Source organism: Astatotilapia calliptera, chromosome 6 (assembly GCF_900246225.1).
Source record: "Astatotilapia calliptera chromosome 6, fAstCal1.2, whole genome shotgun sequence".
Taxonomy (NCBI): Eukaryota; Metazoa; Chordata; class Actinopteri; order Cichliformes; family Cichlidae; genus Astatotilapia; species Astatotilapia calliptera.
In genome coordinates, this window is record NC_039307.1 from 15752055 (window position 1) to 15770120 (window position 18066).

An 18066-nucleotide genomic window follows, 5' to 3' on the forward strand; every position below is an offset into this window, starting at 1 on the left:
TATTGTTTTACATTGTTTATTTTTAATGGCATTTTTATATTGTTAAGCACTTTGTGCAGCATTGTATGTCTGGAAATGTGCTATATAAATAAATTTGACCTTGACCTTAACCAATAAATAAATTTGCAAAATACTAGCAATCCAGGTTGCACTCTCCCTATTGCCCTATGACAGCTGGAATAGACACCAGCCCACCTGTAACTCTGAACTGGATAAGCAGAAGAAGATGGATGGATGGATGGATGGATGGATGGATGATTGGTTGGATGGATGGATGGATGGATGGATGATTGGTTGGATGGATGGATGGATGATGGATGGATGATTGGATGGATGGATGGATGATTGGATGGATGGATGGATGATGGATGGATGATTGGATGGATGGATGGATGATGGATGGATGATTGGATGGATGGATGGATGATTGGATGGATGGATGGATGATGGATGGATGATTGGATGGATGGATTGATACCTTTTGATTAAAAAAGCTGTCTGTCTCTCTGTCCCCAGGTCTTCTCTGACGTGCCCCCATTGCCTTAAGCAGAGCAACACCTTTGATCCATTTTTATGCATCTCTCTGCCTATTCCTCTACGACAAACCAGGTAATGCATGATACATAAGGCATGAGATCCAGTCTAAAGTATATTTGTTGCTGTTTGTTTACTAATTATAACATCCAATATAACTTATTATGAGCATAGGGTAACAACTTATTTTTAAAAAAACAAACTAGTTTTTTTTTTTTAACTTCACAAACTGCATTTTGCTTGTTCTCGGCATCTTTAATTAAACATTAGTGCAGATTTTTAGTTGTTCACTTTGGTCTCCCTGTGGTCTCTAAAGGTGTTAAGTTTTAGTGCAAGTGTTTCAAACTTTCTACAATAGTCTGGTGTGCAAGGAAAATCCCTCACAGATTGCTGTGCAGTCATGTAAAACCTTTTCTTGGCTTTTTGACAGTTGACACTGTGAACATATGAGGTTGTCACCAGATAACAGTGATATGGATAGTACCTTCTAGGCTCCATAAGTAAATAAAAACATTAGAAAAACAACACCGCAAAACATTCCAAAATGTTGCCAATTTAGATTATAGAAAAACATGCATGCATTTATACTAACATGCTCTATACACCAAAAACAGCCATGTTCATATCAAAGTGATAAATGCTGGTCAACCGAGGTTCCTGACCACACACTTCCTGTGCTTCCATTTTTAACCCAAGAAGCTGCATGCCAATAAGGTTCTGTGGTAAAACAGTGCGGCTCTGACGTGTGAGCGGGGAGAAAGGGAGCTAGCAATAGAGTCAGATGGGATGTTTTATTTTGACAGCAGAGATAATGGTGAAGGAATACAAGGAACAACAAAAATCGTACGAGACACCTGTTTTCTTGCCATCCAAATGAAGTAGCAGAGGCACAGCAACACAGGCAACCTCATCCACACATCACTGATAGTTTTCACCATACATACAAAATGCATTACTAGCTGTGTGGGTTCATGATTGCAAATTAATTACTTTTCATTCAGCTGAATTAACTTTAACTAGACATTAACTTGACTCTGAATAACTGATAGTTCTACTCGTGTGGAGAGGTGCTGATTTAAAGTATTTTGCCTGATTAGATCTCTTCTTAAAACTGTATGGGAAGTTTGATTAACTTTTTTCACCAGTTGTTGTGCTACAAATTAGACTTATATCATTCTCATTTGCAGATGGACCAGGGATTTATATCAAAGCTCTAATTCACATTCAAACTAAGCTTCAGTCTAATTATCCAAAATGACGTGCAGTTGAATTTAGGTTATACAGTAGTGGGTACAACACTGTAGATTTTGTCCTATATATTCATATGCAATCTCCCTTTTTCACAAATGTTCGCCCCTACAAAAAGCATCTAAAAAGACATGAAATATGCTGGAGTCTAAGCCATCTGTTATGGGGTGAAAGGCAGCGTACACCCTGGACAGGTTGCCAGTGTATCTCAGTGTATCACAGAGAAACAGATAACCATTCACAGTCACATTCAAGGCCAGTTAACAGTAACAGGTTACATTAGGTTAAATGCATTAATATATTCCAGGCTTTGGAAGCTTTTCAGTTTGCCTTCATTTGCTACACAATGAATCTTCCTATTTTCAGGAATGCAGATGTCACTCTTCTGCATCTTCTCTGCATCCACCAAGCTAACTCCAAACTCATTTTTGCAGCTCAGGCACTCACTGTCTCGTGACAGTATGCAGCCTGTTCCTGCAGTTGCCATAGCCTAGCACACAGAGAAATTCATTCAGGTTCAGCTTGAACTTACTGCTGGCCAAACATTGACCTGACACACACACATATGCATGCACACACACAGTGGCCTCATTGCACCGTCCTGCTGCAGCAGTATCCCAGCTGAATGCTGATAAGTCTGAGACCCCCAGAGAGACAGAAGGGTCTGGCTGCCAGCATGGCATCAAGGCCTGGGTGCTGTAGATAATGCCAGTATGGCAGAGAGAATGAGAAAAGCAGAATGGGAATGTTTTCTGCCGATCACCTAACTTTACAATATTTAACCTTGAGCAGTCGTGGCATCATTGTTACCAAGCTTACTGTTATTCAATTTAAAATAGTCAAAAAAGTTCTAAACACAAATGTGTCACATGACTTCAGTCTACTGTGCAGCCATCACTGGGGCCTTTCTGTGTGAAGTCTGTAGATTCCCAAGACTTGCATTTTAGGTTAACTTACTATTCTTAAGTGGCTGTAGTTGTAGATATGAGTTTTCATTGGGTATCTGTCATATGGGTAGGCTCTAACAATACTGCTAGGCTGCACAGGTGTATAGAGTATTTGATTGGATGAAGCCTGTTTCTCATTTTGTAATTGTACAAGTGCTTGTTTCATAACCACACTGTATGTAATCACTATAATGACTGACACAATGTGTGAAAATCATGAGTGGATAGGCAAAACAATTACAACCTGATATACTTCCCGTTACATAAGAGTAAAAGGCTGTGACAGACAGACTGGAAAAATGACTGAAGCGATACTTTGAAATACACAGGAGTAAACTAAACATCAGCAGGCTGTAGCAGGTCTCATAATGCTTTTAATGCTGTCATAAAATTAGCTTTCTTTGAATTGACTTGTAATGGTTGTTTTTTTTTTAATTATTTGGGGGGGGTTTTGTATTACAAATCTCACACACTGATCAGTTCTTATCCAACTGTATCTTGCTGTTCCAGTTATTAATTTCTAGGGGAATATCAAGTGGCACAGATATTTAATTTTTGACAAAGATACACTATCATAATGCAGGACTGCAGGTGGGAACATGAAAAACATGATGCCGTGCAAATATAAAGCTTTTGTGGCTCCACAGGTAGCTGCATGAAGTGCGATGAAACACCCCAAGTGAAATCACTGACGTCTGTATTATTTGGGGCTGGGAGTAGTTGTGAATAATGCAAGCAACAAGTTTTGCCAACAAAAATAAACAAATGAATGAAAAAAAACCCTCATTTTGCTGCAATTTGTCTTTAAATTCTGTTTTCTCCTGTTTTTTAAAAAGAAAAACAGCCAAATTCAGTAGCGCTATAGGAGTGATTGGCTCTCTTTTAAAATGTTTGCCTTGCTCTAATGTCTTAAGTTATGTAAGAACAACTGCAACAACCACTAAATGCAAAAGGAAAAATGTAAGTGCTTTGCTTTGGTGACAACCACGTTTGCTTAAAAGGTCATTTGCGAGTGGAAACCTTTTCCCGATCAATTCATACAAGTCTGTCAACGTCTATGCAGTGTGGGTGCCAGAGTAGCGGGGACATGTGGCTCCAGTCACTTAGGTATTCAATAAAAAATGAAATCAAATAAAAATACAGAGTGGATTCACACTCTTGCTTATGTCGTTTGACAAAACAGACATTATAAATTGAAGTACACTTTAAGACCCACTTAATTTACACATAGAATAGTACTACAAGCATCAATCATATGATAATAAACATATTAAAAGGGGCACCTAAATTATGTGATTAATTACAACCATAAACAGATAGTACGCTCATAGAGAAATGTGCAAATATATCCATCTTTTATTGGAGAGGCAAAAAGAAAAGAGACTATTTGTAGTTAAACGAAGGACTGTCTTGCTGTGAGGCAACAGCACTAACCATCACACCACTGCGCTGCCTTTTTTTCATTACCATACTAACTTGATTTAACATATAGTTGTAAAAGGATATTGGGGATCAGAATGCAGCTGAAAGACCACAGTGACCTTTTTGGATGGCCTCTGACCTCCAAGGCATGTGTGTAACACTGATGCTGTCTATGTGAAGAGACCGTGCTCACAGACTTTTAACAGACGATGCACAATAGTAACACCACTATACATGTTAATGCGATAGAAATAATATTTCAAACAAGCACTTTCTGAAAAAAAAGTTCATGCTCATAGTACATGTAAGCATCTAAACTGGCAAAGCACTGCAGCAATGCTCAAGAAAATAACTATAAATATCATTTATATATCTAGCATCAAGCTTAAGAGCACTTTGAATGTTTTTGAGTTCTGTGCACTTGTTGCGGTTCGCAGGTTGTTGTTTAATCGAGACTATCAGACTCTAAACCCACAGAGAGCTAGGATGCTTCAAAAAGACGGCTTTGTAGGATGACATCTCCATTTCCGATTCGTCTCAAGTGTCATCCCACACTTCTCATCTCGTCTTGGAGTAACATACACAAAACAACTGCTCAGATACTCTGCCATCTGCTTTGTCAGCATCCCTACTGCTAACACTTTATTCACCTGAATAATGCATGAGGAGAAACAGGAAGTGGAGGTGTCAGCGATTACACTACCTTCTTTCCAAATGGGATGGCGCAACTTTACTTTCACTCCTCGCTCTGAGTTTTTCTCTTTACTCTGTAATAATCAGTAGCAAACAAACACTCAACAGCAAAGCACAGTACAAAGCCATGAAGGGATTCCTTAATGTCTTCTGTATTTTAGATTTTTCCTTATCATTTTAACCCTCTCCTGGAAATATTTTAATGATATGCAATGACAACAAAGCCTCAGCATTTATTGGGTAATTTTGTGTCATTTCATTAATGATTACCACTTCATAAGTAATTTTTAATAAGATTTTTAAGGTTGTGCAAATTTGCTCCTGTGAACATGTGTCAGAAAAAAATCTATTGATGCTTGATGGTGACACCCACACCTTAAATAAACTGTCCTTTGGTCATTTTTACATTTTGAAGGTGGTTTGGTTGCAAAGCAAAGTGGCCACATTGTACAGTAGAAGGATAAAACTATTTTTTAAAACGATTTTACCTACATCTTACATTGTGTGTTTTGGATTAGATTAGATTATGTTATGGCCCATCTAGGTGTGGCTGGACCACAACATGAGGGTGATCCATCCTTGTCAGACCCCAAGCAGCCACATCACACAATTGGTACAGTTTGATAATGATTTATTTACAATATGTTGACTCGTTAGGTTTTTTGACACCAAAAAGGAGTTGGTTATAGCTTCGGGGTGGACTTAATGCCAATCCTTACCTAATCAAAAGAATCAAACCAAATGACAACAGCTTGCTTCACTCATTAAGAAAAACAGAAGAAAACTATAATCAAACAAAAAGGCAGTCCACCCCTGCACATTCCTGTATATGGTGAACAGCATTGGGCATGTTTCCAAAGGTCTGCTGGTTGGGAAGAGCCAAGGATGAATGAATGGGAGACCATGGCGGTGTCATCATATAAGTCAGGGGTGTCGAACTCCAGGCCTTGAGGGCCGGTGTCCTGCAGGTTTTATATATGACCCTGAATCAAATGATTAGTTCATATCCAGGCCTCTGGAGAGCTTCAAGACTTAGGAGGGGTTGAGGAGGTCATTTAAACATTTAAATCAGCTGTGTTGGATCAAGGACACATCTAAAACCTGCAGGACACCAGCCCTCGAGGCCTGGAGTTCAAAACCTGTGACATATATCATTTCCAACTCATTAGCCAATCCGTATGGTCCGTCCTCTGGATCCACCAATCACGGAGAGGCACCTGCATACTGGGATTTTCATATTAGACAACAATACAACAGCAGTCGTAACAATTACATTAGATTAGAGTCGCCTTTAATGTCTCCTTTGGGAGAAATGTATATTTGATAAATGACAGAAACACAACATGTAAGGTAGCACACATACCAACACACAGTCAAGCTGCACTTTTTACCATTTAGTAATTGATCATGACACTAAAAACACTTTATACCTTTACTCTTTATAAAGGATGCAATTTATATCATCAGTGATTTTCAGCGATTTTCCATCTCTGCTTTTCGAGTATCTCCTGGAGAGAAGATGGAGAAGAATGCTAATTATTCCAGGCATTTTAATTGAGTTTTGAATTTGTGATCTGAGCTTTGCAGAAAGGTTACCAAACCAAGTGCCAAAACGGCATTAACATGGACCATGGACCTTAAGCATTCTTAAAAAATACAAGCGCTGACTGTTTCATGAGCATACTGGATTCATCATGCTCCACATGATAAATACACGTGTTGCTTGAACTTCTTAACTTAGGTCTTAACTTCTTCAGATGTCACTAGAAAAAAAGTCTTTGTAATCAGGTAATGAATTAATTAATGATGAATAGGGATTATTGAGAGCAAAGATATAGATAAGTAGAGAGGGTAGACCCAGTAGCCTATCAGGGCTTTTCTTCCTACTCATCCATCAGTTTTCTCAGTTTTTGGATCAGACTGACTCCTGTTTTTTGTTTTTTTCTTTTTGTCCCAATCCACCCCAAACCCACCCCGCAATCATTTTCACTCCTTGATTCTTCCCAGAAAGTGTTCATATTGCTGTGACATGTCCCAGCATACAGCCGCTTCCTGAGGGACCTGCAGGGGTTTTGCTCAGCTTGCCCAGTCATGCATAAATCTGGACAAACACTAGGGAGAGATGAAACCCTTCGGAGGTGAAATCTGACGAGTTAAATCATAGGAGATATTAAATGAGATGCAGACAAAGTGATGTTTTATGCTCATGAAATTAGATTTGATATAACAGTGTCAGAGGAAATCTTTTCCCTGAACTGATTAGATATTAAACAGCTCAACGGTTTTATTTTGCTGTTTGATACCTGGAGTTCATGAAGACCCAGCTATCCCCGAAAGCGTCTCTTTAACAAACCAATGTGTTTTTGTTGCCCCTGGCATTTTTGAATGCTGCACAGTTGGATTAGTCAGTTTCCAGTTAAGATTTATATGTACGTGTCTTTACTCACACTATGTAAGAAAGACGTGTGTGTATCTGCATACAAATATATTGTATAAATAACTCAGCATGCCAGAGTTTAAAATATGTAACAATGTAAACAAAAATGCAGAATAACTTACTGCTGTGTTCATGAGCATGTATTGATCTTTCCCAGTGTGCTCTACCATTTCTTGCCTTACAGAAAAACACACTCACACCCTTTATTCCTCTTTTTATCTCATAGGCCAATGTGTGTGACGTTGGTGTTCAACACAAAGGGTCAGAGGCATCTGCGAGTGGGGCTGGCTGTACCGCTGTTTGGCTCCCTGTCCAGTCTGAGAGCTTTGGTAGCAGCGGAGGGCAACATCTCTCCTGACCAGGTACTCACACAGTGTGCAGAGTGTACAGAAGAAGTTGATTACACTGATCATGACCATGTTGCATTGCGGCCCCTTGAGAGTTCCCAATGACTAAATAATAAATAATAAGTCTCCTTCTCTACCCAAGCTGAGAAAAAAACAAAAGAAAAGAAAGATAACCTGTACTGGACCCACTTTTGAGACTTTTAGCTGCTATTGTATTCATATTGTACAGATTATTAGGTTGCTTAAAAATATCTTTAAGTGATTGTGATCAGTTCCGAGGTGAATCCAAGAACTCAGTGAGAGGAACAAAAAGCAAGGTTTTATTTTAAAAAAAGGATTGCAACGGTTCTCAGAAAGTTCAAAGGAAGTAACAAAGAAAAAAAACTAAGCCAAATGTGATAACGTAGGCACTGGGTATACAACAATACACACAGGAACAGAGAAAAATAAACTCACAAGGTAAACAGACAAAGGACAAACGGGGCACACAATTACAAAGGAGGGAAAAGAGTAGAAAGTAAAACTAGAACATGCCTCTTTTTTATTTCCCAAGTTGCAAATATTTAATTTTTGTCTTTGACTCCTGTCCACGTGTCTTAGTCCCTCCCACCAGACACGTGAGCGGATGAGGTCAGAAAGACACACAAAGACAGTGGAGTCAAAGCAGCATTTCTAAAATCTTATATCCTGTTCTAAGAACTCTCATTTGAACATTTAATGCTGAATTTAATGTCAATTAAATGTGTTGTTCGCTGCAACTGCTTCATAATTTATTTTTTAATTATTAGCTCAACTACTGCTGTATTTTATAATTTCAAAAGTCACAGTGCTAATGACGTTTTTTAATATTTAAGACAAGTTTTAAATTCACATCATGGCACACCGTAACAATACATTATACCTTAATCAAACAGAAAGAGTGAGAGAATGTTTGATCATTTCAGCTAACTGAAACAGTGTATGCCTGCCATGGATGAGTTCTTTAAAGAGTCCTCCTTCTGCCATGGATTGATTATTCAACCTATCTGTCACATTTCTTTTACATTGTAGGTAGAAATAGGTAGAAATACTTCCTCCCCCAGCAAGCCTTCCCTGTCCTCTGTTGCCCTTTTCCAAAAATAGGAAGTTTGTGGCGTCCATGGCCTCAAATGTGGGGAAGATGCTCTGCTTTTGTTTTAATAACATGTATGATTAGCAATATCCCCCAAATAATTTTGTAGCAACGGTATAGTGAACAACACAAACACAAAACAGGATGTTTTGTGTTTTGCTTCTAATCATAGGGTTAATGAGTAAAATAGTAAGCAGAAGCCATTTCTCTAGCTGAGTGCATCTGTACGCTTGACTAAATGCACACACTTCCAGCTGAATGTCACCAATAGGTAAAAATGTCAAAGGAAAAGTTCCAGAGGTGTGTGTTCATCAGTCATTGCCCTGTCCTGAAACAGATGATGAATGTTGTTGGCTTTGCTGAAGCTGGGTCCGTAGCAGCAAGCGAGCAGCACACACTCAAACAGTCCTCATCAAGACAGAAGTGAAATGCAATACACTCACATTGTGTACTATTTGTCAGCTTGTTGGTTGATTTTGTAAGTGCGGTTGCACCACAAGATACTGGAGATGGGTGTGGTCTGACCAATCCATACCGAGTGGAGAGTTCCGTTTATTGTATTTCTAATGTGTATGTATCCAAGTATGAGTTATCTTAACTGTTGCACAAATATATTTTCATATATTTTTTTATTGGTGCGGTTTGGTGTACATCAACCTTTATACACTAGAACTTACACAATAAGCCCATCAAGCTATACAAAAGAATTGCAGACAAAGGGCAGAACAGCTGAACTATAACAGATGAAGACAAAGTAAATACAAAATGAAATAAAATAAAGTAAAATTGTAACACTGTGATCATTTCTGTGGTTTTGACAAAAAGAAATTTAAAGACAGATGGATTCCCATTCAGAGGGGATTCAAAGTGCTTAGATTAACATGCAGGCAATTATTCCCTCTTTTTTTGTCCAGTGCAGCTGCCTCCATTTGGAGGATTATTCCCTGTAATATGGCTCAGTGTCAGTCCCATCCATGCAATTAAACTTGTTAGACATCATGAGAAAATATACAATGTACACTGTGCAAGACAGACATGGGAAGGATGAAGCCAGAAAGACGCTCCATATCTAAAGTTTGCTTTCCAAAAAGAAAAAAAGTACCATTAATATGAGTTAAACATGAAAGTGCTGTTTGTTTTTTAGCAGCGAGTGCCTCGTTTACTTTGTGTGAGACACTGACAAGAAACTGAATCAGATGCACTCCTCTTTAATAGCAGTGGGATGGTTGAGGACATTTAGTTGAGCTGGATTCAACAGATCGAGTAATTAGCCCCTATCCTTAGTCTTTTTTCTTGTAAAACTGAAAAGTGCTTTTTAAAAATGCTTCTGGTGAAGTATAAATTTCACATTATGGCTTCAGCTTAGTCCTTTTTTGAGGGTGTCTTCTTCACCTCATTCTGGCGCGCTGAGCAGTAATGACACTCTTCACCGGCCCTTGATGGTGTAGGGCAGCAAAACTCCCACTAGTTCTTGTTAGTAGTCCAACAGCTTTTAGGGATTGAAAAAGCCAATAATACTTCAGAAACACACTTCACACAGTAAAGATTTTGCTTCATTAAAAATCTGTGTTGTCTTCTGTGTTAGCTATGTGAAAGCCTGGTGACTGAATGGCAGATCAGATAAACATATACAGATTATTGCAGGGCTGACACATAGAGGAAGCCAAACATTTACACCTACAGGTAATGCATGGGGTTAGGTAATTCACCACTTAACCTAACCCCATGCATCTCTTTGGACTGTGGAAGCTGGAGTACCCGAAGAGAGTCAATACAGGAAAACATGGAAACTCCACACAGAAAGGCACCCCTTTGGATTCAAACCCAGGACCTTCTTGTTGTGAGGTTACATTTCTAACCACTGCACTGCCACCTGGAATAACATGGGAAAAAAAAAATACACAGGCATCCACACCAAAGTATCGGCAGGTGCTGGGCTGAGAATAAATCGACACACACATCACTCACTGCATCACAGCAGCTGTACGATTTCAAGGACTGCTTTGAGCTGTGCATCACTGAGTATTTGTTATGCTTTTTGCATCGCGCAACAGAGGCGCCTCTTTGGTGTTTGCCTGTATTTGATGACTGTGGAGTGACATGTTGTCAACAGAAATTCTCCTATTGAAGCAGTTATTCATCTGTCAGGTATATGATCATCGCAATATTTTGATTTTGATTGGACATCATCTTGCCATGTCATGTGATCACGTGATTTAAGATAGCACTGCTCTGTGCGGAAAAATGTACAGTTACCATGATGCCACAAAGACGTGAAACTGGTGTTTTACGGTGTTTTTAAATGTTGAATAAACACAAATAAAATAAAAATGATTTATATTAAAAAGCAATAACAACTCTGTTGGTTCATAAATTATTTCACAGGATCATCAGTCTTTTGTGGGGTTTTTTAACATGTTTGTTGGGACTAAATTAAAAAAAGAAAAAGTGTACATATTTAACTGAGTACTGTATTTAGACTTCAGGCACTTCATCATCATCATTTTGCTCTGTCAGCAGTAAGTGTCATGACACTCTTTACTGCATGCATGGTTAGATACGAGCAAAAGGACATAGAAAATCTCACATGTTAAAGGTTCTTGGCAGGAGTCAAGCTAATTAAGCTACAATCATGTGGCTCATCCAACCACAACTAACTATCCAGTTTGTACTTCAGTGATTAAATCCATAAAACAGTCACAAAGGTGAGTTGCAGTGTCATTCAAGCTCCTGAACATTGAACTAGGAAATACACATCGCTGAAAACACATTTTACTAATTATAGCCCCTTTGCAGATGCTTGTATCGTCACGGTTTGTCCTGATGTTTTAGTCACAAAGTGTAATCTCTCTCTGTACCTGATCAGCAGTGTTACTCAGTGTGTGTGTTTATTCCTTTATTTTCAGGTCCGAAACATTCTTGCAGGAAACCGAAAGAAACGAGCTGTGCAAGCACTGCATGAGGCACGTTTGTAGAAACAAACATGGGTAATCTTTCTCTCTCGTGCCGTCTCTCTAGGTCATCCTGGTGGAGTTGTATTCCACGGGGTTCCAGCGTTCCTTCTCAGATGAAGACGACCTGACTGCAATTGCTGATAGCGATGTTGTCTATGCCTTCCAGGCTCCTTCACTCTCCAGTCGTGGAGGCTCCGCACAACACTCAGGTAACCATGGCAACAGGCTGTCCATCAAAGGCGCTGCAGACACTGACTTCCCACACTCGTTTGGCAATTTATCTTTTTTTCTTCATTTCCAATTTTCTTTTTGTCAGCCTCCCTCGGTCCTTTTGATTAACTTTTATTCACACTAATTCGCACTTACACTTGTAACCGTTTTTCACTTCCATCGAGTCCTCATGTTTCATTAACCACCGTGTTTTTCAAAAGCTGAAACTTTACTGTGTTGAGGAGAGGGTCACTGTCCGCAGGGTGTTTTGTATTCTTCCTTTCATTCTGTTTCTCTATGCATGATAGCACCTAAACAAATGAAATTACATGTCACGTCTGAACGGCAACATAATTCAAATAGAAACTTTGAGTTTTGTCGTATCTTTTTGTTCACACATAAATTAAATTATTGTACCTAGGATGTTGAGTGTCGCAGATCATGGCAAGAACAAATTCTCTCTTGTCATTTAAGGTAACACTTAAGAGAGGGGCTTTTTATATTCTTGATCACCCATTCTTGCTTGCAGTCTCGGTCGTTGTGTCCTTGGGCAAGACACTTCACCTACCGCCTACTGGTGATGGCCAGAGGGGCCGATGGCACGATATGGCAGCCTCGCTTCTGTCAGTCTGCCCCAGGGCAGCTGTGGCTACAATTGTAGCTTGCCTCCACCAGTGTGTGAATGAATAGTGGAATTGTAAAGTGCTTTGAGGTTCTCGAAAAGTGCTATATAAATGCAATCCATTATTATTATTATTATTATTATTTTTTTTTTTTTCCTTCCAAGAAAGGCTAAAAAATATAAGCAGTCTCCTCAAGGAATGTCTCTGTCTCATAAAGGAGTTGCAGGTAGAAAGCTGAGTCAGAGATTACTCATCTCCTAAAACTCGTTTCATCGACATTTGAAGCTTCTAAATGCACATCTTAGGTGAGGCTGAGAGCAAATAATGTCTTGTGCCGCTTTCATCTGTTTGATTTGTACGGAGAAGTGGTGAAAAAACCATAAAGCATTTTCCCATGTGCACATTTCATTAGTCAATTTCTAAAGCCATTTTCTGTTAGGTTTTATCAGAATTAGTTGATGTCTTTGGTAGCGTTTGCATGTTCCCTTCAAATTAAATTCTGCACAGAGAGCGAGCTGCTGCAGGTTTGCGCTCTCGAAGCGCTTCTTGCTTAGGATGATTCCCGCAGTTGTCCTTGTAGCACACAGCAAGAAGTAATCCACTCTAGATGCTAGTGGAAGTACTATATGGGGTTTAGGTAAGGAAGCTGCCTGGACAGGGCACGTAGGAGGCAGGAAACTCATTCACAAACAGAGATCACAGGGGAATATTAGTTGTGCTTCTCACCTATTGGTGGAATCTGGGATCACATTTGTATTAATGAACTGGCAGGTTAAAGAGTAGCTAATATTCGATATGACTTTTGCATTTTCATGTGCACCTCTGTTGAATGATGTATAGCATGTACAAAAGTTCAGAGATGCAGTCTATGTGTGAAAACACCTTGAGTCTCTGAAGCTAGAAGCCCGAGGTGTGACACCTCAGGATCTACTATCCTGAGGTGTCACACTCACCAACTCTGAAATAAACTTTTTTTTCTTCAGTTTTCTCAGAACATCTTTGCAAAGGTGCATCCTCACTTCACTGGTCATGTGGCACAGCCAAGCTTGCCCTTCTCAGTCGCAGCACCTCACCCCGAAAAAGACAACTCCGGACTTAAAACCAGCACCTGCCACTGACCCCACAACTTACTTTAAGAGAACAGCTTCTAGTTAACCAACAACAAAGCCGTTATGAGAGATTTTGTTACCCCTGGAAAAAGAATGACATCAATAATTTATTTCAGAGCTCAAAGTGCTCATGAAAAATTAAGACTCTTCACTTTCTCAACAGGAGGCCTTTGTATTGTCACTTCGCAGTCAAAACAATGTCACAATACTGGGAGAGGGCGCAGGCATACAGTGTGTTTTCACTCACACTTGCATAGGAACACAAACGTTTGTCAAAAACACATTCACACGTTTCCATCCCTTCTGAGGACATTAGGTTATTTCCCGGACTCCTTCAGTCTAACTTTAAAACCTAAAGTTTTCACTCTGAAATCTATTATTTTATGGAAATCTAAAGGTTTTACTACACAACAAAGTCACACACAGCACTACTGTAGAAGTCAATTGATTAATCTATTAGACTTACATTATATGACCCTTGAGGTGAAGCACTACACTAAGTACAAACCTATATATGCAGGCATGCATCTGTAATGAATCACACATAATTATTCTGTGTCAAAGTGACTTTTGTTCTTGTGAACATCAGATGAAAATGATAAATTGTCACGCCTCATAATCACAGGAGAGTCTTAGCATGTATTGCATTAATTTACACACTCATTGCCATGTAGACCTCGGCATGACATTGTGGATATAACAGATGATATATGGATCTTTAATTTCTTCTTGTCAGTTGTTAGAAAAAGTATTTTTACATTAATAATACAGGGCAGCTTTTATTTGGAGAGTAATTAAATTTTATTATCTGAAGCACAGAGGGAAGGTGTGGAGTGTTTCAAGTCGAGCTGCTGGTGCAAAGGACATTAATCTTCATCACAGGAGGCATAACCTTCGAGAATTAAACCGTACTGTTGTTCGTGGCTTATCGAAACTTAAACAAACAGCGTTACAACTAAATAAAAAAGTTAAAAGAAAGATATTTTATATTATGTTGAGATCTCAGATTATCATTCAGCTCCAGTGGCAAGTGTTGATACATATGCAGATATGGAGCTCGCTAAGAGAAAGGGTGAAGGGGAGTGCAGGTAGCAAAATTGCTCAACAGGACTCATGTGGATTTTTAACCAGTAGGTATTGCTGGAGAAGAAGAAAGAAGAAAGTCATACTCAAATGAAATAGCAGGGATTGCTCTGAGGGAAATGGGGTGTAATTTTATACAGGATCTTTTCACGCAAGCCACATTTTTTTATTTATTTAGTTATTCATTATTTTGAGCAGAGCTCTGATATTGCTGCTGTCTGTCATGTAGTTTATTTTGCAGTTTGTGTGGGAATGTGAAGCCCAGCGAGAAGCAAACAGATGACTGTATAGAAAGCCTTTAGGACTGAATGCAATGAATAGCTTACTCACATAACAACCTCCCCCGGAGGTCCGAGATTTGTTTCCTTCCAAGAGATGCAAATTAGTTTGGCTCATGTTTGGTTCATGTATGAATTCCACTTTTATCAGTTACTTTAATTGGGATCAGATCTCACCAGGCAGGAGTAGGAGCAGAAAAACAATAGTTTTAGGGACTTGGTACAAAATTGAAAAATAATTTATTTATGAGATTGTGAGTGAGTTGTGGTAGATGATCAGCCTTACTAATGCATGTGTTCATGATGAAATAGACACTACAAGCATGTCCCATCCCTTCAGGTTTAATCTTTGATTTACAGAAATGATAAACAAAACCGTTTTGTGGCACGTAAGAGCAGCTAATTTTCCCAGATCATCTGTGACCAAATTGGATTTGTACACCGACAGTAATTGTCACAGAGTATAGCCTTTATTGCCAAGGTTATTAAATGTGAAACCAGCAGTGCAAAGGCTCAAAAACCTTATTTCATGTCTCATTTTCTTGACTAATTTGTTTCAGTTGGCAGAAATCTTTGCAGCACTTATGTTATTGCTTATGTTTTACTAAAATACTGACACATACAAATTTGCACAGGCATAAACGCAGTTACCTATATGATGTATTCTCAGGAGTCTCTATCTCGCGGTCGTGCTTCTGACAGCTGTAGGATGACTTATAGCAAAGTTATATGGTGCAGCTCAGAATAGTGCTACCTTTTCATGGTGGAAGCAAGGCAAGCAAACGTGGACTGAAAATGTGCTTTCACAGCACACAGTGGCACAGAATAAACACTTAATAAGGCAAATTACCGCACAGCAGATTCTCAACGTGCAGTCAGAAACACAGATGATTATTTTCTTCTTTACCTCTGCAACACAGAAAATTATATATTTGCTATGCCAACCTTGCTGCTTTACAAATGTGAGAAAGATAATTCTCTAACCATGTTTTCTATTTTAGGTCTGAACGAAATGTGAACAGAATAAGAGTCTGCAGACACACTGGAAGGCTCTGGGAGAGTCTCTGCGCAAAATTTGGAGACAATATTTTAACACTTGTTCAGATATTTTAGTCTGGACGAAAGTGACGGATCAGCTGTTTCACAGTTAGGTTTACCCACCTGAGTGGCTACTAAGAAGTTTCTCTGGGTGGAAAAAAATGAATATGAAGGTGTGATATTTTTAGGGGTTTTTTTGGCAAATAACTTGTTTTTGAATAGGCTCCATTAGTCACTGACTCCTTTCTTGTCCTTTTCCAACATTTTCCCCCTCCCCACATTTCCTCTTTGTGGGAAAACAAGGGTAATTAGGATGCTAATGATGAAGGTACAAAGGCCCAAAAGCTCTCTCTCCTCTATCATCATTATAAATATATGAATAATGAATAGCCCTTCATGTAACAGCAAGACAAAAAAAAAGGGATAGAGAGCCTAAATTTCAACATCAAGAAAAGTAACCAAGTTTAGTGGAGAGCGGTTTGAGAAGGATTTCTTTCTGGCTGTGTGCACGAATGTGCTGGGCTGGATTTTGTTTAACTTTATCTGTAAACGTTCTGGGGTATATTGAATCAAAACTGCTCCATAGTACAGTAATGAGGTTTTGCAGCAGCAGGAGGCCTCTCGGTAGAAAACATTGAAAAATCAATTAGGTCTAAAGCGCCACAATATCGTCCTATTTCAGCCTTAACAGTCTGGGCAATTTGCACATAAATAGAGTGATGGGAAAGGGAGAGAGTAGGTCCAGGTTTGAGCTAGGTGCAGGGCGGCAAGTGTTGCACTATGGCTGTCCAGCTGGGCTTTATTAAAGAGAGCATCCCCTGGATTATACACACTGGTCTTATTTATGTGGTCGGCACATTAGATTGAAAATCCAACAATATCAGTATTTATTAGACAATATTTAATTGGGCCGAGCAAATGGTACATTAAAAAGTCAAGACAGAAAGAGACAATAAAGTAAACAGATGCAGCTTTAAAAAAAATAAATGACTGATAACTCTACTAATGGTGACTTCCTTCTACTCTGAATGAAAATGGAATTTCAACTTTGTATAATATAAAAATAAAACTAGTATAAACAAATGAACATAAAATAAAGTTTCAAATTGTTTCAAATGGTGTGCGCCGTTTAAATTTGTCTACTATGATTAACTATTAACTATAATTTTGATATGATGAGACAAATTATTGTGCGTGTGCAGAGCTGAGATGTATGTGCTTATGAACACATACATAAATAGACTCGCACTGAGACAAAGACATCACACATGCAAATGAAATGCTGCCAAGTACATATTCCTTCCAGTTCCATTAAGACAGTTACATGCCGCCTAAAGCGAACTAAGTGCAGAAAAGCAAATATATTCCAGGAAGATTCATCAGGGAACTCGTGGCCCTCCAATAGAATTCATCATGTAAAATAACCTGAAGAGAATGGAGGCAAAAAGAAATTTCATGTGTCTACAGTCACTGCCCTGATCACCACAACTGCCTCTGGAAAGTGTTCTTAACTCATGTGGGAAATAAGAGCTACTGTCATCTCAGCAGCCTTATTAAGAAGAACACAAACAGTGCATAAATGGTGGCTTGAATGCTTCATCTTTCCACAAGCATGTTGAAACATCTAGTGTACGATGAGCTCAGAACACATCTTAATTATGTTTAAGTAACCAGTCAGCAGGGCAGAAAAAAAGTCTTCTGTTTATGTTCCACTTTTATAGATGTTTTACAAAAGAGGGCTCTCCCATGTTGTTTGATTTGTTGATATTCCCGTTCACATGGCAGCAACTCAGTGCATTTAGGCATTTAGATGAACACAACTATCTCTGGGGTTTACAGAGAAAGGTCCAAAATGAGAAAATAGAAAAGACTTCTGGCATCGTCAGACAGTGGCCAGACTGCTTCAAGCTGATAGGAAGACAACAGTGATTCAAATAACCGCTCGTTATTGCCAGAGTATGCAGAAGAGCATCTCTGAATGCAGAACACGTCCAGCAGAAGACCGTACCGGGTGCCACTCCTGTCAGCTAAG

The 18066-nt window shown here is 39.0% G+C and overlaps 1 protein-coding gene across 1 annotated transcript in view; it reads left to right on the forward strand.

Moving 5' to 3' along the window:
- The window catches only part of usp43a (ubiquitin specific peptidase 43a), a 134063-nt gene that overhangs the window by 54751 nt on the left and 61246 nt on the right, over positions 1-18066 (forward strand). Inside the window, exons 4-6 of the mRNA XM_026170554.1 lie at positions 517-609; positions 7508-7643; positions 11758-11902. Coding sequence (XP_026026339.1) covers positions 517-609; positions 7508-7643; positions 11758-11902 — 374 coding nt within the window. The remainder of the gene's footprint in view (positions 1-516; positions 610-7507; positions 7644-11757; positions 11903-18066) is intronic.